We start from the raw sequence: 18,416 nt of genomic DNA on the forward strand, positions 1-18,416 counted from the left end.
AAAATCTTATATAACATTTTACAACTAAGTTTATCTAAAGATGCTTTTTTCATTGTTGCTCAATGAAAATTTGTCACTATTTGTTATATTGATAAACTTGTTTCCCTCTTGGTCAAATAGATTGTTTACGTACAGAATCCCTCCTTTTGCCCAATGAGTGTAAAATAATGAATATTTTTTTTATTTGAAAATTTTCATTTAGCCAGATAGGTTGTGATAGAGCCTTGTCTGCTGATGCATATATTTTTCCTTTAAGTTTGCATTCATTAAACGCACACTAAACTTCACAGTAAAATGTTGGTACGTTTTTAAAAGCATTTTTAAGATCACATATATTGTTAGTTTTCAAGAGATAGATTAAATCTATTGATTTTTTTTTTACTTATACATGATTCGAAAAAGGCTTTTATTGTAGAATTATCTTGGGATAAGCGCTTTATCCACATAGCTTTTAACGATTTGAATTTACTTTCCAGATCGACAATCCCGACTCCACCAGCAACAATATTCCCAATTACTGTATTTCTTTTAATTATATCGCGTTTCTCCCATAGAAAATTAAAAATAAATTTTTGAATATTCTTTAAAGTTTCTTCAGATGGGTAATTCAGAATCGTGGCACTATAATATAATTGAGTAAGTGCTAATTTATTTATAATAGAACATTTTCCAAACAGAGTTACTCAGTAAGTTTTCTGTTTTTCCACATGTTAATTTTTCCCCCAATGTCTTAACCTTATCATTCCAATTTTCCTCATAGCATTTTTCAATATCATGACCTATATATATTCCAAGACATCGGACTGGGTCATTTATAATTTTAACATCGCATATAGTTTCATATCTATTTTAAGGGGTCCAAGTAAAATCCCTTCTGTTTTCTTCATGTTTGATTGCATTCCTAAAGCCCGACTAGTCTATCGCGTTTTCCATAGAATTAAAGTATAATAATGGCAGTGACGCATCATCTGCATGCTGTAGAAGTTTTATTTCGGTGCCCATGTTGTCGTTTGTGAAACCTTTTATATTTTCAGCGGACTTAATTTTAGTGACATTATTTCTACAACAAAAAGAAAGATTATTACTGAATCTGGACATCCTTGTCCGATTCTGTAAAAATGTTAAACAAATATGGGAAGTCGCGCGAAATATATGCTATTTAAACATTCAGTGAAAACATGTTGTTATTGGGTTTTTTTCGTCGAAAACCGAAACACACAGCTTCTCAATCTTTTGTTATCTAATATTGCTTTCCTTATAAGATTTGAACAGAGACCAGAAACAGATATGGAGATTAAAATGTACGTAAAAAGCAATCTTTTATAATATTATGAAAGAACCAGACCTTCAGATAATTAAAATATATATACAGTGTGATAACGTATATAGAAAATGTGTGGAAGTAAAGGCGCAATTCCTGGATCCGCCCCTGGAACCCCCCCCCCCCTAAAAAAAATCTTACGAATGTATTTTCGATGTTACTGCTATTTAATTAACTTCATAAACAGAGTGATGGGTCGTCGAGATATTAATTCATTATCATGGTGCCTACGTAGATTTCTGTCGCGTCGAACGTGTTGTATGCTTTCGACTAAATTTGGAGAGAGTTATCTACCGTGTAAAAACCAACAGAGCGAGAAAAAAAAGTAGATCTACTTTCACTTCTTTATTAGAAACGACCATGGCCTGCTCCTCGGTGTGCTGCATGGAATGTCGGAGAGAATTTCGAGTGAAGAACTTTGGATTTGCAGACGTCCATCCTGCTCGTTTTATTTTGTTCCAGGTACTTTGTTTTTTGATTTATTCAGTTATTATTCAGTATGCTATTTTTAACTAGGCTACATGCACAGGGGCATCTTATCCGCTCTGTTCTCTATCACACATATATAAATACACAAGGGAAGAATCGAAAGTAGCACACGATTTGTAAACAAAGTCATAAAACACCTTACTTGAAAAAAGTTACACAAATCCTCGTATGCACTAATGCAAATGATGTCCTAGAACTTATCCAGACTCAAATATTCCAAATATTCCCAATGTAAATAGTTTTTATCCACATAAAATCCCAGCTTGCTGCACAGTTTTGAACTCTTAGGCCAAGAAAAGATAACTCTACTTCAGACGACAACTTCCGGTTTTTGGTTATATTTATCAATTTTTGAAAAAAAAATATCTGTCTTATTGTAAGCATGGAGTTGACATACTTTTATTGTAATTCAATTAGCGTAATTCATTGCACAATTGTTGGTAAACAGTCGGGTTTAATAAAAAAAAAAAATGGGGGGGAGGGGGGGATAAAATATAAGAAAAGAATTTGACTTTATATTACAATAAAAAAAAAAAAGTAATAATAATAATAATACAAAATAAATAAATAAAAATACTAGTTTCTTTAATTTGTATAAATTTCAATATATTCATTTATATAAAATTTATATATAATAAGAATATATTGCTTTGAAATTAAATACTTATATGTAACTCCTGAAACTAGACAAGTATGCTCAGTCGGCTTTGTGATATTTTTATTATGCTACTAACTTGTAGGCCTATATATTTTTCTATACTTATTTCTGGATTATATATATATATATATATATACATATATTCATTTCAAGTTCTTGTCCATATTTGAATTTTTTTATTCAATGTGAAGGAAAATTATTTTAATTGCTCATCTGTTTCTCACATGTTATGGTAATTAAATGAATGACCAAGTTATTATATATTCATACTAACCATATAAGGGTATAATACCATTTAATTCGGGGGGGGGGGGGGGGGATGGGGGGGGATGGGGGGGTGACAATTTTTAAAGTTAGATTATTCATTTATTCTCATGCCGTTAAAGGGCAAATTCTTCATTTCCACGATGATCAGAGACAGATTACCTATTTTTTCTTACCTTCAAAAAGGAAAATTACATAACTCAAAAACTCTTTATTTTGTGTGAAGGGGGGGGGGGGGGGTTAAATAGCACCAGACAGGGACAGATTACAGTTGAGGACAGATGATTTATTTTCATAATTTTTGAAGACACGTTATACATTTCTAAAATCTGCTTTTCTTTTGTAATATAAAGTCAAGTTCCTTTCTCATATTTGGTTGTTGTTTCTTTTTCTTAATTGTTTTTTTTTTTTTAATTTATTCATTTATTTTTTGTAATTCAAAGTTAAAGGAAAATCTATTGTATAATTGCCTATTATATTACAATATTTCTTTTCAGACACTGATTTACAAATTAACGCCTCTTTACTTTATTGATCCTTGATTTTATGCTACTCAAATATAGATTCGAAATACCGGAAGTTGTCGTCTGAAGTAGAGTTATCTTTTCTTGGCCTAAGAGTTCAAAACTGTGCAGCAAGCTGGGATTTTATGTGGATAAAAACTATTTACATTGGGAATATTTAGAATATTTGAGTCTGGATAAGTTCTAGGACATCATTTGCATTAGTGCATACGAGGATTTGTGTAACTTTTTTCAAGTAAGGTGTTTTATGACTTTGTTTACAAATCGTGTGCTACTTTCGATTCTTCCCTTGTGTATTTATATATGTGTGATAGAGAACAGAGCGGATAAGATGCCCCTGTGCTACATGCAGGTCAAAATAGAGAACATTCAATGATTCATATTTTACATTGGATTGGTGTTTATATGTAATTGATATTTATATAAGCGGGTGGAGAGATGTTTCGTCATATAATTTGATGAATTTATTTTGAAGGGATAGTTTTTACTGAGTATAAATTTATATAGGTTTATCCAGGTTACATAAATCTGGGTGTGTTTCAAATAACTCTGTCTCCAGACACAGTCGATGCACTAATATAATCTTACATCTACATGTATGTAGGTCATGATTGACATACAGTCACGTGGACGTACAATCACATGGCATAGATGAGTTACTGAAGAAAACTTACCAAGTGTGGTTTAAAAATATATATTATTATATATATATATAAAGTCACCGAGAAAATAATCACCAAAAGATTTTGTTTAAATGCAATTAGTTTCTTGTCATGACAAACTATATTGTACAAAAATCATGGGTTTTGAAATGATCTGTTCTAAAAAAAAAAAATATAGAGACAGAGAGATTATGATCATATCTTCACAGAGAAAAGGTAAACTAAAATTTGAAGTTGTGTTCATGTGCATTACAGTGTATATATGTATAAGTATGCAGTACATGGCCTTTCAATCTAATTATTAGTCATTAAACTTAGATCCTATGATCCGCTCATCTACTATGACTACACATAAGTGTAGCGATAATATTAAATGAGTGGATTATAAGATCTAATTCAATTAGATTGATGGCCATTGGATTACAATTGTATTTCAAAAGTATGTCAGTGAGGAGAAACTCTGAAAATGTTGACAAATATAATTCAGTTTTAAGAATTTTGATCATATTTCATTGCAGTGGCGTTTCCCCCCAATTATATATGTGGTGTATCGATTGATCCTAGCCGTGTATGCAGATTTTTGGCTGATTTACACCTCGACCTCATTTATTGGGTTTGGGACTACAGACATGACCGACATCAACACAGGGAATGATTCAGCACGAAACACCACCAACAGTGACTTTATCCCGTACCCTTGGTATGCATATCTAACAAACTGGACCTACCTTTTGCTGTGCATATATCTAACATGGCACTTTTTTGTCACAGTTGCATTTCTCCTTCAAAACCCCATGCCACTTAACAACCGACCAGACCAAAGTTTTCACCGAAAAATTTTCTCAGAGGTTCGATCCTCTGAAAGTTTTTACAACGCTGTTGACTATAATGGTATCGCATCGTCTTCCTTAGACCCAGTGCTGGGGAATGAGAGGGTAGCCCTGCCCTGGTTCTTTAAGGCAACCTGGGTGCTACTGAATATGGCTAATGTGGGGTGCGTTCTTGTGACAGTGGTCTTTTTCGCCTTCCTCTGGCCAATGTTCAACGTGTCTCACATTGACTTGTTTAATCTCCAACTCCATGGCATCAACTCGGTGATAATAGGACTGGAATTCTTCCTGACAGCCGTACCTAGCCGGCTTTACCACTACATATACCCGTTAATGTATGGTTTGACATACCTTATTTTCTCAGCCATTTTTTATGGTGCTGGAAACACTAATCCCATCTACCCAAATGTCCTGGATTGGTCTAAACCAGGACAAACAGCTGTTATTTGTTTACTTCTGGGTTTTGTTTTCATGCCACTGTTGCAGCTTCTATTTTTCCTGATGTACAAGCTGAGGTTGTTTATATACAAACAGATTTCTTCTGATGATGATGATGTAAATGAAGAAGACACCTCAGCTACAAATTTTCACAACATATGAACAAGAAATGAGAATGTAAATCATGATTTTTATTTCATTGTACTGGTAGATTTTATTTATATCAATGATACATATACATATGTATCAATTCACATGTAATCAGGGAAGTGAGTGTATTTTTCTTAGTAGTTTGTAGTCCCGTGTTTTGCACACGGCACATAATACATATTATTAAAGGCGTTTCATAGACACTAGGTCACGTGTCAGGTTGCAAAGTCTCCCAGATGCCAAATGTGATTTTAATTTGTTCGAGATGTATCAAAAGCATGTACATGTATAAATCATTATTTTTAAAATGTTTTTAAAATCTGTCTAATGCTATTATTGTTTACAGGGGTATGTCCCTGAATTTGGCACAAATAATTTTATCTTTGGTAAAGAGAGGGGTGTTGAAACCTATATACATGTACTCCCTTTTAGATCTGTCAATGTATTCTTACATCACCGTACAATAATGCAGTATGTATTTTATGTCATGATATACTGTAATACAAATACATAAGATCTAATATTTCTGTATGAGAAATGTGTAATTTTGTTTCACCGTATTTTCCAGGACAACTACAATGTTACAGTAGCTTTGTAGGAAATGATGTTTGGTGTGATACCATAATAGATTGTTACATGTCTGTGTGGCACATTTCTTTTGGTCAGATTATGGCATGTACTGATGTTGTAATATTTGTGTCATTTTATACATATGTATTGTGCCTTGTTAAGAAATTTTTTTGAAGTTGTACTTATTTCCATTGATGTTACCGATGAGAGCCAAAGATGAAATGATATTTCTAGTCACTGTGATATATTAAGAGTTACATTTGTACATGTTACAGGTAAATATTAAAATCCCTCCATCTGCTCACATAAATTGCCACCCAAGACTATCTGACCAGATCAAACGACCTATCTAATCTGAACTTGATTGGTATATTAGTATTAAGCTTATATGTGCATGATTTCAAAAGAAACTGACATGAACATATTTTTTTCACAGAATTTAGAATGAATTGTTATAATAAATCAAAGTTTTTAATAGTTTCTTATACATGCAATAAACATTTGCAATAAATGTCACATTTTTTTTCTTAGGAAAAAAGATCAAAGTGTTGAATAAAATGCATTTTAGTAATGGTACATTCGCTTGTGATTGGTAAAATGCACTTGTATTTACAAATAATTATTATTTCTCTGCGCTATCCAGTTTGGACGTTTTTGTGAATGTCGAATGCATTAACCGCAAATTTACGGGAAAATTGACCGTACTTTGCTCGTAAATTGCACTTTCGTGATTGTGACGTCATAATTATGTGACATCATAATGCCCCATAGTTGATAACGTCACAATTAGTCTAGGCACATTTCACGTTCCGTGGTTTGGGAAACACAGCAATACTGTACGTAGCAAAATGACTAGGTTCCATTTCTCGAATCACTTGATGAAGAGGCTTAAAAAGGCTAGTGCCAAAAAGGGGAATGTCGCCCCTAAGCCTGTGCCTTCCAACTCGGGCGAAGAAGATGCTATGGAAGTGGTAATGTCTAACGTCGTTCTGAAAAAATTTGATCCCGACAAGAAGTCATCATGTAGTTCTAGCAGCGATAGTAGCTTTGATGTAGCCAGTGACATCACACAGAACAGCGTGGAAAGAGTATTTAAGGTACTAGATAGCTTGTAAGTGGGGAATGGGCCATACATGTGGTCAAATTCATGGGTGCGTTCATTTGCATTTCAAAGTATATAACATCGGAGAGCCCAAAAACTATAAATTCACTCCAATTACATGTAGTTACCTGTTGGTGGTATATTTTATTTTTTAACGAATTGAAAAGTTTTTGTGTCATCGTATCAAATATTTGTAAATCATGGTTTTAATGAAATCCCGGTATTACAGTATAAGAATTCTATTGATTCGGACTTCGGAACACTGGCTTTTTTCTATTACAAATTCCTGCATATACAAAGTAGATGTTAAGGAATAATAGTCTGGATTGTTTGCATTTGGGTGTGGTTTTATAGGATCGGAATACAGATTTTTTATGTTTACCAGTATGTTTAGCCTCTAATTTGAATGCATTTTATTGTATATGATATGTACAAAAAGATCGGAAGCAAATTCGTACAACTTACGAGTTCTTCTCTCCTTATAACCTAATACATGTAACACACAATTGTCATTTGAAAAATAATATACAGAGAATACAAAAATGGAAGGTGTTTTATAGATAGCCTCCATTAGAAGAATTGACAGTTTAAATACGAGATCACATCTTACTGTTTTACATCTCAGAACATGTAAATCATTATATGCTGTAAATATTGGTATAACTGATATGTTGTACGGCATTAAAAAAGGGAAGAATACGATATACAAGTTCACTTGTGTGTTTCAATTTTTTTTATATCGATAATTAAAAATCGAATAAACTTGTGTTTAGACTTTTGAAATTTTAAATGCTAGTACAAATAAATGAGTAACATCATGTCTGACATATCAAAAGTTTTTGAATTTTTGTGTGTCCGAGGTTAAAATATTTTACACAAATTCTGAACATAAAAGTAACGTGGAAGATTGAAATTGGGAATATTTCTTCCCCAAAAAATTCAACTTCCTTGCATTCTTCCAGGCAGTTGATGGATACGTAAGTGTCACGGGTATCACGAGATACGCAGACTCCGAGCCTACTGACCCGGAAGTAAACGAAGAGCTTGAACATGAAGTGGATCATTTGCAAAATCTACTGGACGAGGATGAAAAGAGAGGGACCCCCACAGATGCCAAATGTTTGGACCTTGAGGCCGAGATTCCATGGGAGAAAAACCACAAACGCGTCCTCACCATGACGGTGGACACTCGTGAGTACTCAGTCTATACCAATTCAGTTCCTTTGTCCAGTGTTAATTGCTATGAATAATCGTTGACCAATACTTTGCAAAAAAAATAAATTGAGTTGTTTCCCTTTGCGGAGTCAAACTAATGACATTGAATATGCATCCTCCCCTCCAAATATGTGCGCATTCTGCTATGAATTGACAGATGTTTTTTAAAAAAAAATCTTTTAATGTTTGACTAGCCCCATCATGAAGAAATGTAAATAAATTATTCAAACAAGTTTTGTAAGTCAAATTACAAAGTTATACAAACCCAAACTGAGTCACACGACAGCGGCCAAGGGGCATATTATATTTAGCATAGTGTGGATTCAACTATACACATGTACATGTATTTACATGACACTGGTGAAAATGTTTTCACTAATTATTGAATATACTATATATTTGCCTTTTTCTGCACTCTAATTTCAAAACATTTATTTCACGTTTAAAATTTGCGTATCAACATTTAAAATGCATGCATAATTAACATAGTATTAGCAACTTTAGTATGGAATTAAAATCACGTAAAAAGTAAAATTCGAGAGAGATCCAAACTCTTGATTCCCTCTGACGCTGCGGCTAGGTGATTGCCGAGAGATCAATGAAATCATCACTCGTGTATAAGTGCCAATGAAAATCCTCCCGTTCGCGAAAGATATTGAAATACCACAGTATGATACATGTATGTTATTTCTACTTCAAATAATGAAAATGCAATTATTATATCCAATTATTTTCGGTGTCCCTTTCTTATTTTTTTTTTTTTTTATCTCGGTGGCAAATTTATGCGATGTACATTGCACAAAGTAAACTTTATTGAATCTACTCAATTTGAAACGATTTTAGATTTCATTGACTTTTTTTTTTTTTTTCTTTTTTTTTTTTTTTAGATTTAATTCTTTATTTTTGCACAGCCTTTTCATTAAGCTCCTTCATGTGTTGACACTGGTAAGTGAAAATTTATAGAAAGTTGTGCTCATTATTTTTAAATTACTGCCATCAATTTGCAGATAAGCATGATAAACACCACGGACATCGCCGCCGCAGCCAGGACCCAGTGCCTGTAAACAATGAGATCCCTGGGGGTATGGCCACCAATCTCCCAAACCGCGCGATCCCCCTCCACAAGGAGTTTGCCTGTACCAACCTCGCCTGCACCAATCCCCATTGTGATGACGTCAAGTGTAGCGCCGGAAAACCGCAGATTGAGACCCGCAAATCTGATCCCGATATTTATTCCACCAAATATTCTCTGGATACAGCCGTTGTTCACAGTAAGGCTACGTGTAGTACATAATTTTATTATCATACTTAAATTTATGAAATATAATTCCAATATCCTGTACATTATTCACAAACAATTAAATTAGCTGCAGACCTGTCACCTCGATTCGCATGTGTGTGTATTGGGGGCGGGGGGGGGGGGGGGGGGGGGGGGTGGTAAACCATTGTCGGATATGACTGTGTGCATGATCAGGTGTTATACCTCCATAATTTGGCATGTCAGCCTCTATAGTTTGGCATGTCAGCCTCTAGATTTTGATATACATGTACAACATCTTAATACATTTAATGTCGAAGTTTACCTTCAAACATTTAGTACATCCACATATGAACTGTAAATTATGAAAGTTTACCTATTACAAAGCCATCATTTACCATGCTAGGTTGCCAGTTGATTCGAACCCTGTTGATTCCCATACTAATATGTATGTTTCAAATCATGTCTCTGTAAACTATGTCCCAAAAATAGTTTTTCAATAATATTAATTATTTAATTCTGCAACTAAAACAAACACACAATGAAACTCGGATGCACATTCGGTTTACCTCTATTTTTTAAAAGAAACCTGAAGGATTCGTTGCTATTTACATGTTACAAAATGTAAATACATGTGCCATAAATATTTTTTTTCTTTGTGGCAGCTGATAGAACAGTTAAATGGGAGTCCGAGATTAATTCTCATAAGAATGAGCACTACCACGGCAAACCCATCATGTTTGTTATGGACTCCAGGAACAAGTTCCATCCTCTCACCCGTCAAAAGGACGCCCACAAACTTGTCGACATCTGTCGAGATTACCGGCCCACGAAGGCTCAGGAGTACGTTGTCAACACCCTGATGCAGAGCGATGATGCCAATATGGCTGCCCATGATATCTGGACAGGCAAATTTATCCGCAACTGCCAGGAGGAAAACCTGATGACTGATGTCAACATTACCATCGGTGATGAACTTTTCACTGCACACAGAATTATGCTTGCGCACTATAGTACATACTTCCAAGAACTATTTTGCATCTCGGAGCGTGAGTGTGCCTTGCCTTTTAATATAAGGATAAGAGGGATCTCTGCCGATGTCTTTGAGGTTTTCTTACATCTTGTCTACATTGGAGACTGCGAGATCACGCCTGCTATAGTCAAAGATCTATCCATGATTGCCAAACGGTTTGGGGTTGAAGAGCTGCGAATTAAAATAAACGAGTACTTCCTTTCTATGAGCTCTGACGATTGCCTTGAAATTCTACAAGGAGGTAGTGTGTCTCTTGATGACCCCATGTACGAGTCTGCCCTGAAGTCTGTGATCAGGGACTTCAAAAACGTGGTAAGGAATCCAAAATTTGTAGAACTGCGCCTTGATACAGTGACCCAGATCCTATCGTCTGACGTCCTCAACGTGGAGAACGAGACCGAGGTGTTTAATGCCGCCAAGGCGTGGATCCAACACGATATTCGCCAGAGGGAACAGCATCTGTCACGTGTCATGCAGTGTGTTCGATTCGCCCTCATGAAAAATTTTGAACTGTTCCTTATTCTAAGTGATACTGATCTTCTTCAGAAGAATGCATACTGCAGGGAGATGCTGATGAAAGCCAACTGGTAAGTTTTTGTTTCGTTCATCGCTTTTTTCGTCTCAAATGATTTTAAAACTATTTGCCGCCATGGATAAGAATGCTCATACAAATTATGCACGTATAAATTGCAGGCTGGTGATGGCTCGCATGCTGAACGTTGTTGACCCATTTGATCTCCCATGCCCCAAGACGAGGGAACCAGTTATTCTCAATAAGGTACATGTATATCAGTCAAAACTGTGTGTATTACGTGTAAATCATAATAAGTATAGCTATATTATATGCATACATACATTAATAAATTTAACACGTGGATCTCTGAATTATTATTATCGCGGCGTTACGTAATGTCAAATCTTTGTGACATTATTTCTCTGTTCTACTGAATATGCCATGAGGACCTTTTGTCAGGGGCGCAATCATATGTTTAGAATTACCTAGAATATCTCAAAATAAGCGTACAGAAACTGAAAGAGCTTTTGCCATTTCATCCTAATACAAAATTTTCTCTACAGTTTTTTTTTTAACGATAAATAGCTTTCTAAATCTAGTTTGTGGGTGTTGTATGTTGCATGTGCTGTAGTAACTTGTTCAGAAGGAGTAATTCTCATGAAACGAGTTTGAAAATGGTATCCAACTCCTTCATCAATTTGCGTTGGTTTTAGACTCAAGAGTTTGGAATCCTGAATGGGACCACTAAAGAATCAAAGAATCCAAAAGGGTTGAAACTGACTCCCGGCGACTTGTTAGCATTTGGAGGGTTCTTCTCGGGATCGGATAATACAAGGAGCATAGAAGGAGGTAACCCCATTACGTACTTTTAATTTTAAGCCAATATGCGATACATGTATTAAAAAAACAAAAAAAAAAAAAAAAAAAAAAAAAAAAAACAAATATGCGATACATGTAGAAAAGAAATGTGATGCATGTAAAAGAAAAAATATGCGATTTATGTTTTGAAAATGCGATACATTTAGAGAGAGAGAGAGAGAGAGAAGCCATACATGTAAAATTATGCGATTCGTGTAAAAACAGAAAAAAATGCGATACATCTAAAATTTAAAAAAAAGAGAAAGAAATATGCGATACATGTAAAAAGAAAAGTATACGATACATGTAAAAAAAAAAAAAAAAAAAAAAAAAAATGTGCGATACATGTACAAACAATGCGATACATGTTTTAGAAAATATGCGATACGTGTAAAAACAAAAATATGCGATGCATGTAGATAACAAATGCGATACATGTATAAAAAAAAAAAAAAAAAAAAAAAAAAAAAAGATATGCGATACATGTTTAAAAAATATGTTATACATGTGAAATATAGTACATGTAATGTATGTCTTAAGAACTTTTTTACCTTCCACAGCCAAGAGCATCATGTGGTACAACGTGGCGACTCGGAACTGGAACAAGATAGCGGATTTACCGGAACCTCGAGTCCACCACGCAGCCTGTGTTCTCAACGTCAAGATTTACATCTCGGGTGAGTTCCTTGTAGGGAGTAAATCTGGACATTACATTTCCCACCAGCTTTCCCGTGGCACATTGATATCAAGGATTTAAAGTTGCATCAAATATATACCTGCGTGTAGAATTTATTATACTTGTAAGATGTTTAACACTGCAGTGTAATTTTCACCCTTTTCGATTTGCTTCATTCCACTTGCCACCACCCTTTTTCCTTTTAAGTGGGGGGTTCCATTTGAAACTTGCCATAAGAAAATTAAAAGAAGGGGGGGGGGGTGAAGAGTGAAATTTTCGATGTAAATCATAACCTCTTATCCTTCAAAGCTTTGATGAGTCTTTTATAATCTATTTATGTAGGCGGAAGTAACCCCAATGTACAGAGACAGTCGCCCAGGGCCTTGGCCCAGTGTTTCTGTTTCGATCCGTACACCATGAAATGGACAAAGATAGCTCCGATGAAAAACACAAGACTCCTGCATAGTATGGTGGCTCTAGATGGACGCCTGTATGTGATTGGTGGGCAGGACAGCAACGAGAGGTAGATGCGACCATCCGTTATGCTTCGATATTGCTTTAACTTGTTTAAAATTCAATGCGATCACGCGCTCGTCATTTTCCGTAACCGGTTCATTTGCGGTTACGGAAATAGTCGAGTAGTTACGATTGTTCTTAATTGTGAATCAAATGCATAGTTGCACATGCGGGTAAGCGAGGGGGGATTCGCAATATATTGGGCACTACTGAGTGGTATCAACATTTCAGGGTCACTGTATATGGACTTCTTTAACAGTGTTTAATATAATGTACACGTGGAACATTACTTCAGTAAGTACCTTAATTATGTCTACTGAGATTTTGTGTCTCTTCTCTATCCATAAAGGTTGCTGAACCGTGTTGAATGTTACGATCCAGAAACGGATAAATGGTATAGCGTGGCCTCCATCCAGGTTCCCCGCATCGGCGCGGCCGCCTCCGTCGTGGACGGAAAAATTTACCTGGCCGGGGGGTACACAGCGAGTTTCAAGGTCAAATCAGGCACCCCCATCTCATCCGTGCTGGAGCGTTTTGACCCCAAAACAAACAAGTGAGTACACTTCCTTCGTCTCGAAAATGTAATGATCCAGATGGATTTTATATTTAGATTTGTTCTCGACAGAATACTATTACTTTTATAGTATTTGTGCCTATTGTATAGACGTACTAGACTTTATACATTTTGATTGACCGTGTTACAGGTGGAGCCGGCTAGGTGATATTCGTATACCTCGGTGCCACGCCGCGTTAGTGGAGGTCCGCGGTGATCTGTTCCTGTGTGGTGGTGCCACTAGAACTCACGGTACCGACTTCACCACTGCTGCAAGTATTAGGGATATTGACAAATACAACAAAAAGTTTGATATGTGGGAAAAAGTGGCGGATCTAGATACTGAGCGACATGCGTGTGGCGGGGCAGCTGTAGGTAAGCTATGGTGCAGTCGCTTGGACTAACGATAAAAATGAAATACATACTGTGTTGCTACATTGTAGGTACATAATGTATTTATCGAGAAATTATAATTCATATTTGTTTTCTACATTGATGACAAATACATTACGCAATAAAACGATATTAATTTTCATATTTTTATACTGTTTTTAGGAAACAAGATATACGTTTGCGGCGGCGCGTGTACGACTTTAGGTCACATGATGTATTCTATGGAGGTCTATGATGCCGTCACTGGTCAATCGGACAGAAGTGTGCCGGACTGTCCGTTTCCAGGAAGGTTCCTGTCTTTGATACCCGTTCCAGTCAGATGAATTTGAAAAAAGTTGAAACTTGAACGATATTTATACTAGTGAAACTCGGAACTTTATACGTGATTGTTTTTTGTTTTTTTTTATATCTTTGATAGGTTTATTTAAGAGGAATTTATTTATTGAATACGTGTAGGAGTAAATTTATATTATGAAAATGTAATTAATGAATTTGAAGTTAATAAACACAATGTTGCAAAAATACATCTATTCTCTTTTTAATTAAGTGGTATATACGAAATTGTTATATCAAAATATCAATATATATATATATATATATAGGATTGAATGATGTGTGGATGTGGACATCTCTCTCTCTCTCTCTCTCTCTCTCTCTCTCTCTCTCTTGCAATATCTACAGTGTATATATGTCACGGATGGTTCCTCTGAATATGGAATATTCTTAATTATGATATAAACCCCACGTCCGATAAGACCAGCAAGGACACAGGTCCTGTTACCACATGTTAAGGTTAAGGAAAGCTACTGAAGAAAGTCAAGGTCATACATCATCATTCGAGTTTGGGAGGAAACATTTAGATGACATTTCAGTCGCCGTTTCCCTTCGTCTGATTCTTGTTGTGCAAGAGGAAGTAACTCTGAAAACTGCAGGTAGTAACACAGGTGCTTGACGTTTTGAATATATGTCTTTCTGTAAACAAACTCCAGTTACAAAATATTTTAAAGTATGAGAGGTAGACGATTGTGGTTACACGTGCTCTATACTTTTTGAAGCGATGTGTGTTTTTTAAAAAAAAAAATGTCGATTTTGGTTAAACTTGCGAAATTCGATTTCTAAGTAAATGTGGGAAGCGACCTTTAAACCTCACACCCTCGACAAATTTTAGTGCGAGATGAAAAATATCGATGTCGAATAAAATCTAAATTGAAATAGTTATTGGGAGGGGGATAAGATTTCCTGTAAGTTTCTATCATCCGACATCGATTACACTTTAGTGGAAAAAGACAAGAGACTGTTAAAAACTACATATTACATTTAAATGAACATTTAATAGTTTTAACGTACATTTTCATTTGTGAATAAAGAGTAGAGAAGGCGTACAGAGTGTTATTCATAATCGTAAATCGATTCGTTTCAACATTCGTCATGTTTAGTTTTAAAAGGAGGTGGGGAGATCTTGTTGAAAACTATGTGAATTTAGTTTTTTGTCAGATATTGAACTTTTGATCTCGTCCCTTAATGAGAGGAAGAGATTATTATAAATCCTTTTAAAAAACCCAAATACTCTGTCCAGTGTTTTGTGACGTTACATTGTAGAAATATTTCTTGCTGATGCTAAGCACTGCGCATGCTTAAAGAACGAACGGGGTAAAGGTGCAAAGAGAGACGGGAGGGGGGAAGGAGGTGTGAGGATCAGGAAAAAGGGTGCGGGGGAGGGGGGATAACCCCCACACCTTCATGATATTTTCAAGTAAATAGCTTCATACGATATCGAGGTACTTCCCGGGGATACCTCAAGTTCATCGTGGTCAAATAAATGGAGTATATAATTTTACTAGCGTGCAGAGAAAATATGAGCAACTTGACTTTTGTGCCTACTGTGCCAATGAAATTTCATTCCATTTAGTACGTGTAGGTCGAGGATTTGTCATGTGTACACACCGTTTGAAAATAGGACAAAAAGGTTAATTCCATATTTAGACAAATTGTAGTTGCGATTATCTCTCGAGCAAAAAGAAAACATTTACGACCAGAACGATACAAATGAAAGCTGGGTCTAGCAGTCAATATGTTTTATTGGAATCTGTAGAAAAGGTTCCACAAATCGATGATAATGGACAAGCACATACCTGCTAATATACAAATATGGAGCAGGACCCAGTTGCACGAAGTTTAGTTAAGGAGGTACTCTACATCGTCATAATGGCTGACTTCCTTTTAAAACAGGGATGAAAACATAAATATCAGCAATATTTCTCTCTTCATTTCTAAAATCATCGTATAGAGGAGTAGCTCGGTAGGCTAGCACGCCGACTGCTGATCTGTAGATCGCGGGTTCGAGTCCAGGAGGGGTTTTGTTTTTGTTTGTTTTTTCAGATTGCTTTCTACTAAAATGGCTTCTTTTTTTTCTTTCTTTTTTTCTTTGACTAGATAAAGTCAATTTGAAAATTTCAATTTCAAATTATTGTTGTATATATATCCTACATTTGTCATCCATATCAAATTTCTCTGGTGTAACATACCTCCTTAACTTTAACTGACGGTTAACTTGCCATTAACTCTTACATTTATATAGTGCTAAATAGACGTTAACTGTCAGTTAAAATTAACTAACTTTTGTGCAACTGGGTCGTCAGTTCTTCGCCATTGATCATCAGGGGTGGTATATATGAACACTTAAAAACTACTGCTTGATCTATGTTCTCTCCTTCCTGGAGACCCCACAAAGTAATATCCATATATCGGAGAATTAAACCTAAACCTTTTTTTTTTTATGGGCAAACGATTGAGCAGCTGAACAAAGGGCCGAGCGATAATGTAGGGAATAAATATTTATAAAACTTTAAACTGACTTGATCTATTCAAGAATTAAAATCTAGTCAACTGAATGAGAAAAAAGTTTTCACATTTATTTGGTTAATGTTTTCGGAATTTATTTACAAAAGGACAAGTACATTGTGTTTACTTTGCAAGTTGTATGAAAAGTTTCACAATAAACGATCAAATCCTTTCACTTTCTATTGACATTCAAAAATATTATTAACGACCAGCAGTGCTTCCATTTACCTGTCAATGTAATTCAATTACCCACGCCTGGAACTCCATTCACATTGATCAATTTTCAGTATATAATTGATCTACAAAATGGCACAGCGCGTGTGAAATTCAAATGTTCTTAAAGGAGGTGGTGAATTGACCAAAAAAAAAACAAAACAATATTGAGTGGCACTTTGTTTCAATTTCGTCGTCACGAAATGGATTGAAATGAAATTATATCTGAGGTAATGGTGTTTTCTCTTCATTGTTCTGTGTACCTGACATTAGGAGCAACGAGGGAAAGTCACTGCTTGTGTACCATTTTTTCCTCCGAACTTAAAAGAGCATCGAAATCCTGTTCTCTGCCTTATAACCTGTGGTATTTAATGCACGATATATAAGCAGACATTCGTCTCTGAAAAACATTTGTTTTCATGTTGTGTTTTAAGAAGAACAAATCTGAGAAATATTTGACATTTGGAAATACTGAATTTCCCAGGATCATAAATCTGTATGTAACAAAACGGTATTATTCGTAAACAAATAAATAATGGAAACAATTCAAATGGAAATTGAATCCAATGCCAGTTGTGCGTTGAGAATTATTAAATATTAAAAATTCTGTGTACACAAGACAAGAGATTACAATCTGGACTTAATAAGATTGCAGCTGGGTGCAATAGCGACAAATCTGGATTTAAACCTCGACCAGTGTGCAGAACGTGGGGAGGTTTAACTTGAGAAGATTCCTGAGATATTTTTATTTACCTTAGATTTGCTCTCTGTGACGACAAAAGATACATTTAATACCGTTAAAACACACTACTAAGTTCTAACTGACACTGCAGAACTTTGAAGATCCCAACCGATTGGGGTAGAAGTTTGATTGAAGATAAGCTGGGTCGTCTCAGAGGTACTCGGCTTTTTGGATTCCTAATTGGCATTAAATCAACTGATATCATCTTAATTCTGATTACAATCAAAAACTCGGACCTTATAGTTTTTCGGAATCTTCTGTGAAATTGTGTAAGTCTGTTGCGGAGACAAAATGTGTGTTATTACAGGTTTCGCCTTTGGACACTATCCCCGATAAGGTCACTCAAGATCGGAGTTATCTAATTACAGTCTGTGCAATGAATCGAGACTTTTTTCTTCCCCACAAATTGTTTTACAACAGAAAACCTAGCCTAGCCGAGGCGTGTTATCCAGGGATTCGCAACGCCTTGGAAGACGAAAATGAAGAGAATTTCTCGGACGATGGAGATTATAAGATTCTGGGTGTGAAACAGGAACTAGTGCCGAATAAACCGGAAGAAGGAAAAGAGGAATCTTCCTGTATCAAGGAAGAAGACA

General features: G+C 35.5%; 2 protein-coding genes across 2 annotated transcripts; both read left to right on the forward strand.

The window, feature by feature from the left end:
- The first annotated feature begins 950 nt into the window (after window positions 1-950).
- Window positions 951-6,482, forward strand: LOC125656646 (uncharacterized). The gene is made up of 3 exons (XM_056145596.1): window positions 951-977; window positions 1,526-1,783; window positions 4,437-6,482. Exons 1-3 carry the CDS (start codon window positions 951-953, stop codon window positions 5,346-5,348), a joined length of 1,197 nt encoding a protein of 398 aa, XP_056001571.1. The 3' UTR covers window positions 5,349-6,482.
- A 114-nt stretch (window positions 6,483-6,596) lies between these two features.
- LOC125655577 (kelch-like protein 18) lies at window positions 6,597-14,548 on the forward strand. The gene is made up of 11 exons (XM_056143605.1): window positions 6,597-7,003; window positions 7,971-8,199; window positions 9,231-9,494; window positions 10,147-11,101; window positions 11,208-11,292; window positions 11,742-11,877; window positions 12,447-12,563; window positions 12,905-13,085; window positions 13,428-13,631; window positions 13,783-14,006; window positions 14,187-14,548. Exons 1-11 carry the CDS (start codon window positions 6,755-6,757, stop codon window positions 14,345-14,347), a joined length of 2,805 nt encoding a protein of 934 aa, XP_055999580.1. The 5' UTR covers window positions 6,597-6,754; the 3' UTR covers window positions 14,348-14,548.
- The last annotated feature ends 3,868 nt before the right edge of the window (window positions 14,549-18,416 follow it).

Source organism: Ostrea edulis, chromosome 7 (genome assembly GCF_947568905.1).
Source record: "Ostrea edulis chromosome 7, xbOstEdul1.1, whole genome shotgun sequence".
In the NCBI taxonomy this organism is placed as follows: domain Eukaryota; kingdom Metazoa; phylum Mollusca; class Bivalvia; order Ostreida; family Ostreidae; genus Ostrea; species Ostrea edulis.